General features: G+C 38.0%; 1 protein-coding gene across 1 annotated transcript in view; it reads right to left on the bottom strand.

Annotated features, from left to right (window-relative positions):
• Positions 1-19,532, bottom strand: part of RGSL1 (regulator of G protein signaling like 1) — a gene marked incomplete at its 5' end in the record, with an annotated part of 122,444 nt that overhangs the window by 33,522 nt on the left and 69,390 nt on the right. Inside the window, one exon of the mRNA XM_040634501.1 lies at positions 18,021-18,128. Coding sequence (XP_040490435.1) covers positions 18,021-18,128 — 108 coding nt within the window. The remainder of the gene's footprint in view (positions 1-18,020; positions 18,129-19,532) is intronic.

Consider the following 19,532-nt stretch of genomic DNA (forward strand, 5'->3'; position numbering starts at 1 on the left):
TTTGAAGAGATAATAACTGAAAATTTTCTAAAACTGATAAATGACATCAAATCAGAAATGCAAGAAGTCCTGAAACCACAAGTAGTATAAATACTTAGATACATCTTTGTAAAATTGCATGAAAGTAAAAACAAAGAGAAAATGGGGGTGGGGTGGGCAATGAATGCCTGTGAAGACTTCAGGCTGACTCCTCAAAATGAACTAAGGAAGCCAAGAGATAGTAAAATGGTATCTTCAAAGTGCTAAAAGAAAACAATTCCAACAAGAATTCTACAGCCTGAGACTGTATTCTTAGCAAATAAAACCAAAATAAAGATAATTTTAAAATTCACACTAAAGGAAATGTCAAAAGTTGTTCTTAGAAGCAACTTAGAGGAGCAGGAAATGATGAAAAAGTGAATATGTGAGAAGCCTAACTGAATATTGATTTATAAAACAGTAATATATATGCAATAAAAGTAGTAACTTATATTAAACTTTAATATGTCAAGGATGCATTTTGAAATCTATATGGTAACTGGTAAGAGAAGAAAACATGTAAAAACAACACATTAACAGAAAGAATATATAGAATTATGAACCCCCCCTCCAAATTGTAATCTTAAAGAAAGCCAAAAGGAGAGAAAAGAGAACATAGAACAGAAGGGACAAATAGAAAATAGTAAGGTAGCATTTAAACCCAATACATGAGAAGTTACAGTGAATGTGATCAGACTAAATAATTAGAAGGCAATTCTCAAACTGTATTTAACAAAAATGTAATTCCAAAAAAAAAAAAAAAAAAAAGGAGAGAGTCCACTTAAAAGAGGCTCACCTTAGATATAAAAGGAGATATTAAAAAATAAAAGAATGGAAAAGGATATAACAAGCAAACACTAGCCAGAAAGAAAGGTGATGAGTATTAGATATAATTAGATATCTAATTAGATTAGATAATATTAGACAAAGTAAACAATAAAGAAGCGTTATTAGAAATAATGAATTGCTCTACCAGAAAGCTATAATGATTACAAATTTGCTTGTATCTGGAGATGTAGCCTCAAATAATCTAAAGGAAAAACTGCAAGTTGTTTTTTAAACATGCACAAAGATGTTCATAGGAACATTAAAAAACTGAAACAACTCAAATATTCAACACTTTTGAATAAATTAAGAATGGTATAGTCATATATTAGAATATTCTACAGCATGCATTCTCAAAAGATGATATTGTTTCCAATAGGTAAAAATTTGTTTTTGAGAGTCAGAAAAGCCTTACTCTTTTATATATCACACATATATAGTATATCTATGGCATTAAAATTCATGTCTAAAGAGGCTCCTTGGTGGAGCAATAATGAAAAAAATGAGGTGAGGGTTACGCAACTGCTCTGCATTACTAAAAATAGGTCAACAATTGCAGCATTCAACATGATTGAACTCACAAACATAATGTTGAGTTAAAGAAGGCAGTCATAGGAGTACATACTGCATGACTCAATATATAAATATCAAAAAATTATGTAAATTAAAAAAAACAGATAAAACTAAATTACCATTACCCTTGGGAAATAGGAAAGGATTAAAAATTGGGAGGTAACATAAAGGTGATCTGTGTTCAAAAGGGCAGTTGATGATCAAACATATTCTCCCTTTTCTTATTCTTCACAATTATCAGTAATTACTAGAAAAGTGGCAAATAAGGGCTAAGAAGAGAGAAAAGAACAGAGGCTGGGTGATTTGAAGTAGAAACTTTTTAATACCATATTGGGAAAAATAAAAAAAAAGCCATGATGCCTTGGCTCTTCATTTCCTTCTGTCAGGGATAACAGAGCTGAGATATTGGGGTGGGAGCATGCTAACTGCATCAGGTCACAAGATCATGTTAAGAGATTATTAAGCTATGCACAGAATAAAGTTATATAAACTATGTACACAGGAGTAGAGCCTAGACAAACACATTCAGAGTACACATAGAAGTTCTCCCTGTGACTATACTGATTTAACCATGCTCATTAATATGTCCTAAGCTTCTTCTGGGTCAAGAATACTGCAGTAGATGCTGTAGTATGCAGCTCAAATCCCACCCCACCCCATCTGAGTTGAAGCATTCATTCTCCTAACCTGCTGTAAATTTTGCCTGGTGATGGTGCAGAGTTGAGGCCCTCAGCTGGAAGAGAAGCTGCTCAACCTAGGGTAGTGAGCCTTTCACAGGAGCAGTGAACCTAGTCAACATGTATTGGCAGAAACTAGGAGACAATGTATGGGAATAATGCTGAGGGTGCTGGCTCAAAGTGGACAGAATACAAACTTGGTTAAGGGAGAGGTGATTAATATAGGATTGTTCTCCTAGGATATAGGATTTAAGAGCCTGGTAGGTATCCTGGGAAGCAGCACAACACTGCTATGCTGACTCTTAGAAGTTTGGGAAAAGCAATGGCTCATCCTGAGTAGAAGCTCTAGTGGCCAAAACAAACAGGCGAGGAAGACATCATATGGCTCATAGAACTGAACCTGCTACAGAAGATAAATTATGTAAGACTAAAAAACCCACCAGCCAACAATGTGCCACAAAGGCTCAATCCTTTTGCTAAAGCCAAAGAGTGGGGTAGTGGGGAAGGAGTGGGAAGCACTGATGAAAGCAGCATTAACATCACTGAGGAGCTTCTTGGTGACTTTATGTGATGAGAAAACATCCATTTTGAGTAGCTGCCTAGGCATTTTGCAGTGTGACAATTCTGCTCACACCCAGAGTCTGGACATTTAGATAAGGACCCAAGCTTAAGATTTTCACCCCAAGTTCCCACTTTGCTTTTCTTGGGGCATCTTTTAAAATGCCCATTCAGAGTTGGGTCCATGAAAAATTAGTGACAGCTGCCCCAACCTCCTTATAAGTAATAGGTGTTTGCTACCCTGCTTGTGCTCTCTCTCTTGCTCACTGGTGACATGGGATGTAGGAATGCTTTTCCTCTGGCTTATTGCACCCCATTTTGGGACTTGAAAGTAATAAATTTTGTGACTTTACTTCTTTTGTGTGAGTGTATTGAAATTGTACTTTCAATTAAAATGGCCCTAGGTTTTCTCTTCCCAAAAGTGGGAGCTCAGATGCCAAGGGAATTACCTGCCAACCCTGTGGGGGTGGCTTGTGCCTTCTTACTCAGCAAGTCATAGTCTGCATATTCTTAACACACCAACTCTGGGTTTTCCAACACACTTTTCTCTGTAGGTCAGGGCTAACTCTTACTAAATTGAGGTCTCTGATAGCAATGGAAATCAAATCCCAAAATCATAAAGGTGAGGTGTAGGCACTTTATTGCCAGAAGTAAGGGAGATGTTACTATTATAATGAACAATAAAGTGGTAATAGAATAATAGGGTGGAAGCTAGGAGGACCTGACCCTCAGAAAGCTGTGGGTATGGTTAATAGAACATGGTGTTCCTAGCGGTTAAATAGACAGGTAGCCAAAAAAATTACTGTTTAATATATACAACCAACAGACACCAAGGATAAATGACTGAGGGCACTTGCACCAATGAAAGTCACAATCCCTTGCTCAGTTTCTAAACCTGAGTCAATTTTCAGGCCTGGAATGCACTGACTGAAGAAAGGTCTCCATGAAGGAAGACCCTACATTATGGAAAGTAAATTCTAATGATACTCATGGTCCCTCTCCAATGGGACCTTTGGGCATTTATTCCAGTAACTGAAAGGGAAATACCCAGTCATTTCAAGGACTATTGAACACAGGGTTCTAGTTAACACCAGCTGGATCCCCAGAATGTCATCATCAACCCCACTAGAGAAGGCACTTATGAGGTAATAAATGGAGTCTTGGCCCAGGTATAGCTCACAGTGGGCACAGTGGGTCCACTGAACTAACAAAGCCATTCAGTAGTCATTTCTCCAATCCATAAATGTATACTGGAATGGAATTACTTGGTAGTTGGCAGGATCTCCACATTATTTCCTTGGTCTAAGGAGTAAGAGCTATTACGGTGGGAAACATCAAGTGGAAGTCTCTAAAACTCTTTCTATGCCCCTACTCAAGATGATAAAAACAATATCACATTCTGGGGATAATGTCAGAGACTAATGCCACCCTTAAAAAACTGAAAAGATGGCTTCATATCCTAAATAATTAAGTCATAAAATCATTACTAAGGGCAGAACAAGATAGGTGTAAGCACAAAAAGGGAGAAAGAGCCACAGATTCCAGGTAGGGTAAGGGGGCCTTCCCCACAGAAGTACTGCCCTACACTGGGTGCTGAAGCCCAAGCTGGGTGAGGAGACTATCCACATGAAGGGCAACTTGGACTGGAGAATTCAGAACTCAAGCAGGATGAGGAGAACATCTACACAAAGGGAGGCCCAGCATATGGAGTTCAATTGGGGTGAGAAGGGCACCCACATTAGGACACAAAGGAGCAGACCAGCATGAAGTGTGGAAACTTGAACAGAATGAGAAAGATAAGGGCCCCTGGGTGTCTCAGTTGGTTGAGTGTCTGACTCTTGATTTTGGCATGGGTTGTGATCTTGGGGTCATGGGATCAAGCCAGGTGTCTGTTCCATGCTCAGTTCCATCCTGTTCTCTGCCCCTCCCCATCCCTCACTCTCTCCCCCCCCAATAAAAAAAAAAAATCTTAAAAAAAAAAAAAAAGAATGAGGAAGATATTCTCATTAGGTGTGGCCTAGCATAGGGTATCAGAACCTGAGCAGGTTGAGGACGTCTACATTAAGGGGTCACCTGGTGTCGGGTGACAGAGTCCAAGCAAGATGAGGAGAGAGTCTACACAAGAAATGGGTGCAGCCTGGTATGGAGCATCAGTGCCTGAGAAAAATAAGGACGACTTCTCCATGGAAGGGGGGATGTCCAGGTGTGGGAAGTCAGAGCCCCAGTGGCAAGAAGGAATGGCTACATGTAGCGGCATCCTGGCACAGGTCGTGAAAACAGAGTGAGGAGTGTCTCCCCAAGAAGAAGCATCTTATAAATGGTGTTGGAATTCAAGCAAGATGAGGAGGATACCATGCATGGAAAGGGCCTGGTGTAAGGTGTTGAGCCCAGGTAAGGGGAAGAGGGCATCAGCAAGAGGAAGGTGGTGGCAATGTAGACAAGGTGTTTGTTACATAGAAAGAATTAATCAAATAACTAAACACATTTAGGGAAAGGGAGTAAATTTTCTCATTGTCAGAGAACAGATGTAAAAATATGGAAAAGCAGAAAACTAGAATGAACTCAGTTGTATTGGATTAAATTGGAGATATAGGTGGGATCTCATGGTTTTCTTTATATAAATATGGAAAAACATAGCTATAAATGTGTCGGTGTATGCATATACACATACGAACAAACATATATGTTCTCTAGTTCTGTCCATTGAGAAGACCTGGTTGCAGTAATCTCAATAGCAATGAAATAACCTAATTCCTGGACTTTGACTTCTAAATATCATTCTTTAAGAGAAGGAACCACACTCTTTAGAGAAATGGCTGATTCTAGGGCTAGAGTAGGAAGAGTACAAGATGAGCTTGGAACAGCTATCTCATACAAGCAAGCAAGATAATGCTCAAGAGATGTGTCAAGAGGAGACAGAAGCCAGCTTTGAATGGAATGACACTGACCAAATAGGAGACAATTTGAACATCAAAGTAAGTAACTATAGTAATAGATTAAAACCCATTAAAATAATATCAGTAAATACTGAATCTTTATCTATCTATCATCTGTCATTTGTATATCTAAATGAATGAGTTATAAGTGTGGTAAAGAATGGGATATTTACATAATTTCAAAGTACCCTCTCTCCTCCACACACATAATGTTTATTAATTACAAAAGGGAAAAATTAATTTACAGTGGAAAATCCTGGCAGGCACCATATAATTAAGTGATCAAAGGAAATATTGCCCGTAATGGAACAAAGCAAAATTATGTACCACCTACTGCATTGAAAAGGACTGCAATGATATTTCTGAATAACCTGAATGTATAATCCAAGTTTAAACATGAGAAAACATCAGAAAAATACATTGAGAGACATCTATAAAAGTAACCTTGCAATTTTTAAAAGTGTCAAGGATATAAAAGTCAGAATATTTGAGGAACTGTTCCACCTAATAAAGAGACATTTGGTGAAACTTGAACATAACCTGAAAATTAAATGGTAGTAAAGTATCAGTGTTAATTTCCTGGCTCTTTTTAAGTTCACAGTCCAGAGGCATAGGCTTACGGAAAGACTTGAGACCTATGACTATAGAATGCTGGCCCTCCCCTCACATCTTACCACCACATTACTAAAGGCCCATTTACAGCAGTTCCTTTTACCTGGTACATCATGTCCTGCTATTAGAAAAAAATATGAGGCATACCAAAAGGAAAAAGTCCCATAATTTAGAGAAGAGCAAACATAAGAACCAAACATGGTAGGGATTTGGGGATTATCAGACTAGGAATTTAAAACAACTACGAGATGGGCTCTAATGGGTAAAGTAGACAACATTCATGAACAAATAGGCAAAGTTAGCAGAGAGATGGAAATTCCAATAAAGAACCAAGGAGAAACGCTAAAGATCAAAATCGCTGACAGAAATTAAGAGTGCCTATGATGGCCTCATTAATAGAATAGAAACAGCTGAGCGAAGATCTCTATGCTTGAAGATGCCTCAACAGAAACCTTTAAAACTTAAAAGCAAAGGACACAAAGAGACTGAGAAAAACCAAAACCAAACCAAAACAAAACATCTAAGAACTGTGTAAGAACTACTCAGAAGGTGTAATATATGTATAATGTGGATACTAGAATGAAAAAAGATAAACAGAAGAAATATTTGAAACAATAATGACTGATGATTGCCCACAAGTTAATGTTGAATACCAATCCACAGATCCAGGAAGCTCAGAGAACATCAAGCAGAAAAAATGCTGGAAAAAACTACATCTAGGCAAATCATTTTAAAACCACAAAAATTCAAAGATAACAAAAAAGTCCTGAAAGAAGCCAGGGAGGAAAACATCTTACCTAGAGTGGAACAGGCATAAGAATTACATCTGACTTCTCACAAACCATACAAGCAAGAAGAGAATGGAGTAAATATTTGAAGTGTTGACAGAAAAAAACCTCTCACCAACCTAGAATTCTCTATCTTGCAAAATTATTCTTCAAAAGTGAAGGAGAAATAAATGCTTTCTAAAACAAATAAACAAACAAAGGAATGAGGGAATTTCTTGTCACTAGACCAGCTTTGTAAGAAATGTTAAAAGAAATTTGCTTGAGAGAAGGAACATAATGTGGTCAGAAACTTGGACCTACAAAAAGAAAAGGAGAGCATCAAAAAGGGAATGAGTAAGGAAAGTTAAAACTCATGTTTCTTCTTCTTTGTTGATCTAGCGGGTAACAGTTTGTTCAAAATAAAAAAATAGTAACAACATATTCAAATGATAGTAACGATGTATTCAAATGATAGTGACAATGTATTCAAATGATAGTGACAATGCATTCAATGATATAATGGATGGGAGGAAGGAATTAAATTATTGTGTTATTATAAAGCATGCAAAATACCTGTGAGTGTTATATAGTTACTTAAAAGTGTACTTGGATTAGTTGTGAATGTATTTTGCAAACTCTAGGGCAACTACTAAAAAAAAGTTTAAAAAAAGATATAACCAATATTCTAAGAAGGAAGAGAAAGTGGAATATAAAATGCTCAGATTAAAACCATAAAAGGCAGGGGCACCTGGGTGGCTCAGCCATTAAGCCTCTGCCTTCGGCTCAGGGCATGATCCCAGGGTCCTCGGATCCATCGAGCCCTGCATCGGGCTCCCTGCTTGGCGGGAAGCCTGCTTCTCCCTCTCACACTCCCCTTGCTTGTGTTCCCTCTCTCGCTGTTTCTCTGTCAAACAAATAAATAAAATCTTAAAAAACAACAACCATAAAAGGCAGAGAGAGTGGAAGACAAAAATAAGAACAAAGAACAAGGGCAACAAATAGAAAACAGTAACAAATATGATACATATTAAACCAACTATATCAATAATCACTTTGAATGCTAATGGTCTAAATGTATTCAGTAAAAAACAGATTGTCAGAGTGGATCAAAAAACAAGACCCAACTCTATGTTATCTATAAGAAACACACTTAAAATGTGAAAACATATATAGATTGCAAGTAAATGGGATAGAAAAAATATACAATGCTAATATTAATTAAAAGAAAGCAGTAGTAGCTATATTAATTTCAGACAGAGCAGACTTCAAAGAAAAGAATGTTATCAAGGATAAAGAAGGGCATTACATAATGATAAAGGCGTCAGTTCTCTAAGAAGACATAACAATCCTTAATGCGTATGCACCTAACGACAGAGCATTAAGCTACACGAGCAAAACTGGTAGAACTGCAAGAATTACATAAATCCACGATCATATATAGAGACTTCAACACCACTCTATCAGAAACAGACAGATCCAGAAGGCAGAAAATCAGTAAGGACATGTTGAACTCAACAACACCATCAATCAACTGGATATAATTAACATCTATAGACCAAATCCAACAGCAGCAGAATACATATTCTGCTCAAGCTCACATTAACATTCACCAAAATAGATCATTTTCTGGGCCATAAGACACATCTTAACAAATTTAATAGAAATTATACCATATCTACTTTCAGACCATAATGCAATTAAACAGAAACCAATAACAGAGGATAATTAGAAAATCTCAAAATACATGGAAATTAAACAATATACTTTTTTAAAAAAGATTTTATTTATATATTTGACAGAGAGAGACAGCCAGTGAGAGAGGGAACAAAGCAGAGGGAGTGGTAGAGGAAGAAGCAGGCTCCTAGCAAAGGAGCCTGGTGTGGGGCTCAATCCCAGAACGCCGGGATCACTCCCTGAGCCGAAGGCAGACGCTTAACGACTGCGCCACCCAGGCACCCCTAAACAATATACTTCTAACAACACATAGGACAAAGCAGAAATCTCAAGAAAAATTAAAAAGTATTTTAAACTAAATGAAAATAAAAACATAACATCAAAATTTGTGGGAATGCTGGGAAAGCAGTGCTTAGAGGGAAATTTTTAGCATTGAATGCATATATTGGAAAAGAAGAAAGATCTAAATCATCTAAGTTTTCAACTTAGGAAACTAGAAAAAGAAGAGCAGATAAAATCCAAAGTTGGTAGATGAAAAGAAATAATAAGAATCGGAGTAGAAATCAATGAAATTGAAAGCAGGAAATCAATAGATAAAAATCTATGAAATCAAAAGCTGTTTTTTAAAAAAAGATCAATAATATCAATAATCCTCCAGCTAGGCTAACTAAACAAAACAAAACAAAAAAACAGAGAGAGGACATAAATTACTATTATCAGAAATGAAATGGGGGGCATCATTACAGAAATCACCAGGCCCAGATGTGTTTGCTGGTGAAGTCCACCAAACATTTAAGAAAGAAATCATTCTGATTCTCTACAACTTCTTTCAGAGGATAGAAGCAGAAGACATACTTCCTAACTCAGTCTATGAGACCAGCATCACCCCAATACCAAAATCAAAGACATCAGAAGAAAAGAAAAACACAAACCAGTATCTGTCATGGACACAGCTGCAAAAACCCTAACAAAATATTCACAAAGCTAATCCAACAATGTATAAAAAGCATTATATACCATGACCAAACAGGATTTTAAGCAATCCTGGTTCAACATGTAAGCAAGCCTGGTTCAACATTCAAATACCAATATAATCCATCACATCAACTGGCTAAGAGAGAAATATCACATGATCACATCAATAGATGCTGAATAGCATTTGACAAAATCCAACACGCATTCATGATAAAAACTCTCAGTAAACTAAAAATACAGAGGCATTTCTTCAGTGTAATATAGAATATCATATAAAAAAACCTTATAGTTAACACCATAATTAATGGTGAGAAACTTAAAGCTTTTAAACTAACATCATGTATAAGACAAGTAAGTCTTTTTACCACTCCTTTTCAACATTGTGCTGAAAGGTCTAGCAAATGCAATAAGATAAGAAAAGGAAATAAAATTTACATGGAGTGGAAAAGAAGAATTAAAACTTTTGTTGTTGGGGCGCCTGGGTGGCGCAGTTGTTAGGCGTCTGCTCAGGGCGTGATCCCGGCGTTCTGGGATTGAGCCCCACATCAGGCTTCTCTGCTAGGAGCCTGCTTCTTCCTCTCCCACTCCCCCTGCTTGTGTTCCCTCTCTCGCTGGCTGTCTCTCTCTGTTAAATAAATAAAATCTTAAAAAAAAAAAAAAAACCTTTGTTGTTTGTATATGTATGACTATCTATGTAGAAATCCAAAAGAATTGATAAGAAATCTTCTGGAGCTAATAAGCAATTATAGTAAAGTTGCACAATACAAGGTTAATATGCAGGTGTCAATCACCTTCATATATACTAGCAAAGAACAAATGGAATTTGAAATTAAAAACACAATGCCATTTATGTTAGCACAACCACACTGAAATAATTTTGTTTCATTTAGGCATACATATAACAAAATATGTACAAAACCTATATGAGGAATTATAAACCTTTATTGAACTAATTCAAAGAAGAACAAAATTAATGGGGAGGTTTTCCCTGTTTGTGGAAAAGAAGACTCAGTATCATCAAGATGTCAGTTATTCCCAACTTGACTCATGCAGTTACAATCAAAATTCCAGCTACTTACTTGTGGATACAGGCATACCTTAGAGATATTTTGGGTGCAGTTCCAGACGGCCACGATAAAGTATGTATCACAATAAAACAAATGAAATTATTTTTTTTGGTTTCCTAATGCATATAATAGTTATGTTTACACTATAATGTAGTCTATTTAGTTTACTAAGAAACCCTTTATTGATAAAAAATGTTAACCATCATAAAATCTTTCAGTGAGTTGTGACCCTGGTACAGGGTCTTGCCTTGATGTTGATGGCTGCTGACTGATCAAGGTGGTGGTTGCTGAAGGTTAGGGTGACTGTGGAAATTTCTTAAAATAAGACAATGAAGTTTGGCACATCAATTGACTCTTCCTTTCACAAACAATTTCTCTGTCTCATCCAATGCTGTTTGGTAGCATTTTGCCTACAGAACTTCTTTTAAAATCGGAGTTAATCCTCTCAAACCCTGCCACTGCTTTATCAACTAAATTTATGTAATATTCTAAATCCTTTGTTGTCATTTCAACAATCTTCATGGCATCTTTGCCAGAAGTAGGTTCCATCTCAAGAAACCACTTTCTTTGCTCATTCATAAGAAACAACTCTTTATCCACTCAAGTTTTATCATGAGATTGCAGCAATTCAGTCCCATCTTCAGGTGCCCTTTCTAGTTCTAGTTTTCTTGCTATTTCTACCACATATGCAGTTATTTTCTCCACTGAAGTCTTGAACATTTCAAAGTCATCCATGGAAGCTGGAGTCAACTTCTACTAAACTCCTGTTAACGTTGATATTTGGATCTCTTCCCATGAACCATGAATGTTTTTGGTTTTTTTTTTAAGATTTTTAAAATTTATTCCTTTGAGAGACAGAGAGAGAGTGTGAGTGGGAGAAGCAGAGGGAGAGGGAGAAGCAGATTCCCCACTGAGCAGGGAGCCCAACTTGGGGCTCCATCCTAGGACCCAGAGATCTTGACCTGAGCCGAAGGCAGATGCTTAAACATCTGAGCCACCCAAGTGCCCCAAACCATGAATGTTCTTAATGACATCCAGAATGGTGAATCCTTTCCTGAAGGTTTTCAACTACTTTTGCCCGAATCCATTAGAGGACTCACTATGTATGGCAGCTGTAGCCTTAAGAAATGTATTCCTTAAATTATAAGACTTGAAAATCAAAATTACTCCTTGATCCATGGGCTGCAGAATGAATGTTGTGTTAGCAGGCATAAAAATAGCATTAATGTTGTACATCTCCATCAGAGCTATTGGGTGACCAGGTACATTGTCAATGAGCAGTAATATTTTGAAAGGAATCTTTTCCTGAGCAGTAGGTCTCAACAGTGGGCTTGAAATATTTGGTAAACCATGTTACAAACAGATGTACTATCATGCAGGGTTTGTTGTTCCATTTATGGGGCATAGGCAAGTAGACTTAGCATAATTCTTAAGGACCCTACACTTAAAGGTAAGAAAGGAAGATGAGCATTGGCTTCAACTTAAAGTCACCAGCTGCATTATACCCTAACGAGAGAGTTAGCCTGTTTGTAGAAGCTTTGAAGGCAGGCCTTGACTTCTATCCAACTATGAAAAATCCTAAATGGCATCTTTTTCCAATATGAGACTGTTTTGTCTACATAGAAAATCTGTTGTTTAGTGTAGCCATCTTCAAGAATTATCTTAGCTACACCTGGATAACTTGCTGAAGTTTCTACATCAATACTAGCTGCTTCACCTTGCACTTTTACATTATGGAGATGACTTCTTTTCTTAAACCTCATGAACCAACCTCTGCTAGCTTCAAACTTTTCTTTGCAGCTTCCTCACCCCTCTCAGCCTTCTTAGAATTGAAGAGACTTATGACCTTGCTCTGTATTAGGCTTTGGCTTAAGAAAGGCTACGCCTGGTTTGATCTTCTACCCAGACCATTAAAACTTTCCATATCAGCAACAAAGCTGTTTTGCCTTCTTATCGTTCATGTATTCACCGGGGTGTTGCTTTCAATTTCCATCAAGAACTTTTCCTTTGCATTCACAACTTAGGTAACTGTTTGGTGCAAGAGGCCTAGCTTTCACCCTATCTCAGCTTTTGACATGCCTTCTTCACTAAGCTTAATCATTTCCAACTTTTGATTTAAAGTGAGAGATGTGTAACACTTTCTTTCACTCAAACACCTAGAGACCATTGTAGGGTTATTAATGGCCTAATTTCAATATTGTTGTGTCTCAGGGAAGAGGGAGGTCCAAGGAGAGGGAATGGCCAGTCATTGAAGTAGTTATAATACACACAAATTTCATCAACTAAGTTTGTTATTTTGTGTGGGTGAGATTTGTGGCATCCCCAAACACTCACAATAATAACATCAAAGATCACTGATTACAGATCACCATAACAAATAAAATAATAATAAAGATGTTTGAAATATTTTAAGAATTACCAAAATGTGACACAGATACACAAAGTGAGCAAATGCTATTGGAAAAACGTCACCAAGAGACTTGCTCAACACATTGCCATAATTTTTCAATATGTAAAAATGCAAATTCTGCAAAGCATAATAAAATGAAGTGCAATAAAATGAATTACACCTGTGCTGGAAAACTGACCCTAAAGTTTCTGTGGGTAGGCAAAAGACCCAGAATCACCAATACAATATTGAAGGAGAAAAGCAGTTAGAAGACTAATACTAACTGACTTCAGGACTTACTATAAAAAAAAAAAACACAAAGAAACAACTTACTGTAAAGCAACAATAATCAAGACAATGTGGTATTGGTGAAAGAACAGATAAATAGATCAATGGAACAGAACAGAGAGCCCAGAAATAGGCCCACATTAATACAGACAGCTGACATTTGACAAAAGAGCAAAGACATAGAATGCTGCAAAGGTAGTCTTCTCTTCTCTTTTCTTTTCTTTTCTTTCTTTCTTACTTTCTTTTTTTTTTAAGATTTTTATTTATTTATTAGAGAGAGCACAGAGGGAGAGGGAGAAGCAGACTCTCCACTGAACAGAGAGCCTGATGTGGGGCTTGATCTCAGGACCCCAGGATCATGACGTGAGCTGAAGGCAGATGCTTAACTGACTGAGCCACCCAGGTGCCCCAAAGATAGTCTTTTCAACAAATGGTGCAGAAACTATTTGACAACCACATGCAAAAAAAAAAAAAAAAAAAAAAAAAAAAATCAATGTGGACAGAGACCTTATACCCCTCACAAAAAATAACTCCAAGAGGATCATAGACCCAAATGTAAAATGTAAAACAATTAGACTCCTAAAAGATAATATAGGAAAGAATTAGATAATTTTGGATTTGGCAATGACTTTTTAGGTACAATAGCAAAGGCACAATCCATGAAAAAAAGAATTGATAAGCTGTACTTCATTCAAAATAAGCACTCTGCTCTGTGAAAGACAATGAGACTAGAGAAAGGGAGAAAACAGTTGCAAAAGACCTATCTGATAAAAAATTGTTTTTCAAAATATGCAAAGAACTCTTAAGGCTCAACAATAAGAAAATAAATAAGCTGACTAAAAAGTAGACCAAAACCCGTAACAGACACTTCAGCAAAGGAGTATACAGATAGAAAATAGCATTTTTAAGAATACTTGTTTATTTATTTGAGAGAGAGAGAGTGCACAAGCAGGAGGGGCAAAGGGAGAGAGAATCTGAAGCAGATTCTGCACTGAGTGCATAGCCCAACCTGGGGTTTGATCCCATGAGCCAGAGATCACAACCTGAGCCAAAACCAAGAGTTGGATGTCTAACCAACTGTGCCACCCAGGTGCCCCAAAAATAGCATTTAAAAAGAAGCTTCACATCATATATCATCAGGAAAAAGCAAATTATAGCAACAATGAGATACTACTACACACCTATTAGAATGGCCCAAATGTGCAAAATTGACAACACCAAATGACGAGGATGTAAAGCCAGAGAAATTCCCTTTCATTACTGGTGGGAAAGCAACTGTACAACCACTTTGGAAGACAGTTTGGCACTTTCTTATAAAACTGAACATGCTATTATCGTGGGATCCAGCAATTCTGCTTCTTGGTATTTACCCAAAGGAGTTAAAAACTTATGACCACACACAAACCTTCACATGGTTGTTTATAGCAGCTTTATTCATAATTGTCCAAACTTGGAAGCAACCAAGATGTCCTTCAGTAGGTGAATGGATAAACAAACTCTGGTACATTAAACCAATGAAATACTATTTAGGGCTAAAAAGAAATAAGCTATCAAGACAAAATTAGACATGGAGGAAGCTTAAATGTCTATTATGACGTGTTAAGAAGACAACCTGGAGAGTCTATATATTATATGGTTTCAACTTATATGATATTCTGGAAAAGGCAAAACTATGGAGATAGTGAAAAGATTAGTGATTGCCAGGGGTTGGCAGTATGGGAAGGGATGAATAGGTGGAGCTTATTAGGACTTTAAGGGCACAGAGGTTTTTTAGGACTGTGAAAATACTTTGTATGATATGATAATGATGGATACATGTCATTATACATTTGTCCAAATTCATAGAAAGTACACTACCAAGAGTAAATCCTAAGGTAAAGTATGGATTTGGGTGATTATAACGTGTTTATATAGGTTCATCAATTGTAACAAATGTAGCACTCCGATGGGGGATGTTGATGATGGGGGAGGTTGTGCAAGTGTTGGAGCAAGGGATATACAGGAAATCTCTGTACCTCCCTCTTAATTTTTTTGTAATACAAAAACTACTCTAAACAAAGTCTTTTTTAAAAAGAATACTGGAGGGGGGGGCTGCCTGGGTGGCTCAGTTGCCTTTGGCTCAGGTCATGATCCCGGGGTCCTGGGATCAAGCCCAGCATTGGGCTCTCTGCTCTGCGGGGAGCCTGCTTCTCCCTCTCCTTCTGCTTGCCACTCCCCCTGCTTGTGCTCTCTCTGCCTGTCAAATAAATAAATAAAATCTTTGAAAAATAAATAAAGAAGAATACTGGGAGCAAGGAAGGCACATGTGGATGAATCTATGAGAGTAAGCATGAAGAACAAAAATTTTTGTATTGTATCTTAAAGCTCACTAATAAACAACCACTGTGAAAGAGGCACTAACTAACCAAGTAGACAGAATGACTTGGATGGTTGATGTCAGCAAATCTCTGTCATAATCCACCTCAGTGCTGGCACAATGAACTCATGAACAGAGAAGCTAGATGGCAGTGATGGAAGTTGTATATGCACCCAATGGCATGGGCCCCATACTCACCAAGGCTGATTTAGTTACCACTGGTGCCAAATGTTCAACTTGTCAGTGACAGGGACAAATGCTGAGGCCACACATTTCAATAACTCTCATAGAAAACCAGCCATCCACTTGATGACAAATTGATGACATTGGATCACTTCTACTCTAGAAAGGGCATCAATTCATCTTGCCTGGAACTGACAAGGATTCCTGCCTGCAAGGCCTCAGTGAGCATTGCTGTCAGGGGCTCAGAAGATCACTGAATGAGATCCCATGTAACTTTTCCTCTGACCAAGGAATATACTTACAGCCAAGGAGGTTGGCAGTGGATATATGATGATGGGTTCCACTAGTTCTATCAACTATGAGAGCTGCTGGTCTGGTAGAGAAATGGAGCCATTTCTTGAAGGTGCAGCTGTGAAACCAGCTTGATTATGATCTTGGGAAATGGGACATCATCCTCCAGGATAAACTGAAGACCATTATAAGGTGTTGTGTTTCCAGTAAGTAGAATACATGGGTATGGGGACAATATAAAAGTAGAAGTGATCCATTTAACATCAGCATCAATGATTTATTTAGGGAAATTTCTAATCCTTACAACTTTAGGTTCCATGGGCCTTGACCAGTGTTGTCCAATAGAAATATAACATGAATCATATGTATAATTTTAGATTTTCTAGTAGTCACATTAAAAAGAGAAAATAAAAAAGGATGAAATTAATTTTAATAATATGTATTGTGTGTAACCTATTTGTATCAGATACATTTCAAGTGTTCAATGGCCACATGATGCTAGTGGCTCCCGTACTGGAGAGTTCTGGTCTAGACATCCCGGTTCCCAGAGGGGGAATGCTTCTACTAGGGACAGAGTAGGCAGTCAGTCACTTTAAACTCCTTAGGCTAAGAGGCTAGCGGGCAAGGAAAGGAGTTACTGTACTGACAGGGTAATTCACTCTTATCATCAGGGTCATCAATAACACAGCAGGGGCAGTAGACAATTCATTTGGCACTCTTGGTATTCAGCTGCCCAATTTTGATGATAAATTGTCCATCATAGTAACTACAGCCTGAGAAGTCATGATGACCAGGGAGCTCAGGCCCCTCATCCTCCCCGTTAAGTCCCTCAAGACCAGCAGAGACACTAGCTGAAAATAAAGGGACTCTGGGATGGGTAGCAAAGGAGGGTGAAGAGGAGTATTTGTTGTCGTCTCCAGAGAAGCTATAGGAGTGTGAGTCAGACCTTCTAGGCTAAGTTCCCTAGGAAAGGGAACCAACCAGAATCCTGGGGTAGCAATTCCAAGATGGAGTGAAATTTCCATACAAAGAAAGTCAAGAAAGCTTTGTGGTGCACAGCTGACGCACAGCTCACATCCTCCTTTTAGGACCAAAGCACTCATTCCCAGCTGTTTGGGGTGTTGGCTACAGACAGCTCAGAGTTGAGGCCCCCTCCGGGCATTGCCTCAGCCAAAGGGTGCTGCCTGACCCAAGGTTATAACCTCCCCACAGGCAGCCAAATCCCTTATGAGTCAATGTGAACATAAAAAAATAAACAAGTAAAATAAAATAAAATAAATAAAATATAAAATAAAATAAAATATAAAATAAAATATAAAATAAAATAAAATAAATAAAAATAAAAGAATCCTTTGTCTCAGTGAGGGACAACTCTGAAAGGCCATCCTAACTTTAGAGCTTCTTCTGTGGGATCTGCTGAGGTCTACTGTAACTGCCTTGCAGTTCAGCACCTACCTCTGCCAATTCTGCTTTCCTCAGGTCTTTAAAGGGGTTATTACTAAGAACACACACCAACAAACCTCCTTCCACACATCTCCAACTCTGAGAAACTTGGTAGAAGACATATCTGCATTATACAACCCCAGAATGATAACTAGGTGAGAAGCTAGGAATTAACAATTTTCATCACCTCCCTCACTCATTTATAATTACCTGTCAGTTTCACGATGCCCTTCTGTGGCTGTGTAGGAGAAAAAAAGACATGGTAATTCCCCCCTGACCACCCCTCATTTCAAAAGCAGCATGGTTCCTCTCTCGGCTTGTGCCTCTTGTGGTTGGAGACTCTCTTACCTGATTGTCTCAAATCTCTCTCCGAGTTGTAAACACTTACTTATTTTAGGTGCTTTTTCACAATATATTTTGTAGTCATCGCTAATCTTCTGTATGGCCACCTTCGGAAATTTATAGCAGAGTTCCTCAAAGGACATTTTCTCTATGTCTATCAAGTAGGGAAAAAAGGGATAGAGCCTGGTTGTGCACTCTGGTTCAAGGATTCATACACTTTTATTGAAGGTGTTACCTTTAAAATGTTATTTAAGTAAGACAATAATGTTTTAACAAAATGTTCACACAAGGAATATAAGTTCCTCAGGCCAAATTAGAAGCAAGGAAATATAGCCTTCCCTCCTCTCCAGAATGGGAGGATTCTGCCCTTCTTGGGGATACCTGACCCATGGAGATTTTCTGCCTGAGGGATACTAGGGTAACTGAGATATGATTTCAAAAGAGGTATTGATTGTTAACACATATACAAGAAGTAATTTATCCAAATGAATATTGACCCCTTCAAAAGCAGCCATCTGTTGTGGGAAGGAATTGCAAATGTATTTCAAACATTCTCCTACTGCTTCAAAGATTCTGATACACTTAGGGATAATACATGGCAAATGACATTTTAGGAACTTTCTCTCTTGCTTGGCTCTGTCTTTGGGAATTACTTTCAGAACTGACAGTTCATGTATGTGAATATCATTAATAGTTGCAAATCATTGTCTTTTGAGAGTGAATCATTTTTTTCTAGAAATAGCCATATATTATTTCTAGCTATACATAATCAATTGAGAGGGAATACCTTTTTGCATCCAAAAATAAGATGAGTCAGGAAGGCTGAGGCATCAAGGGAAGTTTTAGTCGTGTACTGGACAATGGATGCAGATAAGCAGCACCCTGCCCCCTACCAAGGTGAAAACACTCAATCATGTTGTGAGTTCTGGGGCTTAAAGTAAGTCTAATTATACACAGTTCTTCAGAAACTCTCCCAAGGCAGTCCAGTAATTTCTGAAGATTATACTGGTGGGAGTCTAGGATGAATGCTGGTAGGAACCCACAAATGTTAGTTGTCCTTATGTCAGTGTTGTCATTATATCATCTCTCAGCCAGGGGAATCTAGCTGTAAGTTTTAAGAGTAGTAGATCATTCCTGCAATTGATCCAGGTTTCTAGTCCTGGACCAATCCCTCCTTTGCTAAGCAACCTTGGCCCAGTCTTTCCGCTTCTCAGAGACTCATTTTCTCCATATGAAAGCTGAGAGTATTCTATCTCTGATGCACTGTGAGTTTATGGTGTACCCTGAGTGGAGGCATCACTTCACCTGGGAGTCAGGGCCCTGGGTTGGGCAAATATACAGGAGGACCCCTATCAGGTCAGACTTGCATTTCAAAAAAATAAATGGTGGAGGAAGTAATGACATGTGCTGGGGGAGGGAAGAAACATCTTCATAGAGAGTGGTTCCCACTCTTCCTGGCCATTGCTGGCACTCCAAGGCCAACAAAGCAATGCCTATTGCCAAGTATGTGTGCAGTGAAATTTACCAGCTATCCTTCCACTTTTCTCTTGATTTCTGG

This window comes from Ursus maritimus, unplaced genomic scaffold, assembly GCF_017311325.1.
Source record: "Ursus maritimus isolate PB19 unplaced genomic scaffold, ASM1731132v1 scaffold_2, whole genome shotgun sequence".
NCBI classification, from domain to species: domain Eukaryota; kingdom Metazoa; phylum Chordata; class Mammalia; order Carnivora; family Ursidae; genus Ursus; species Ursus maritimus.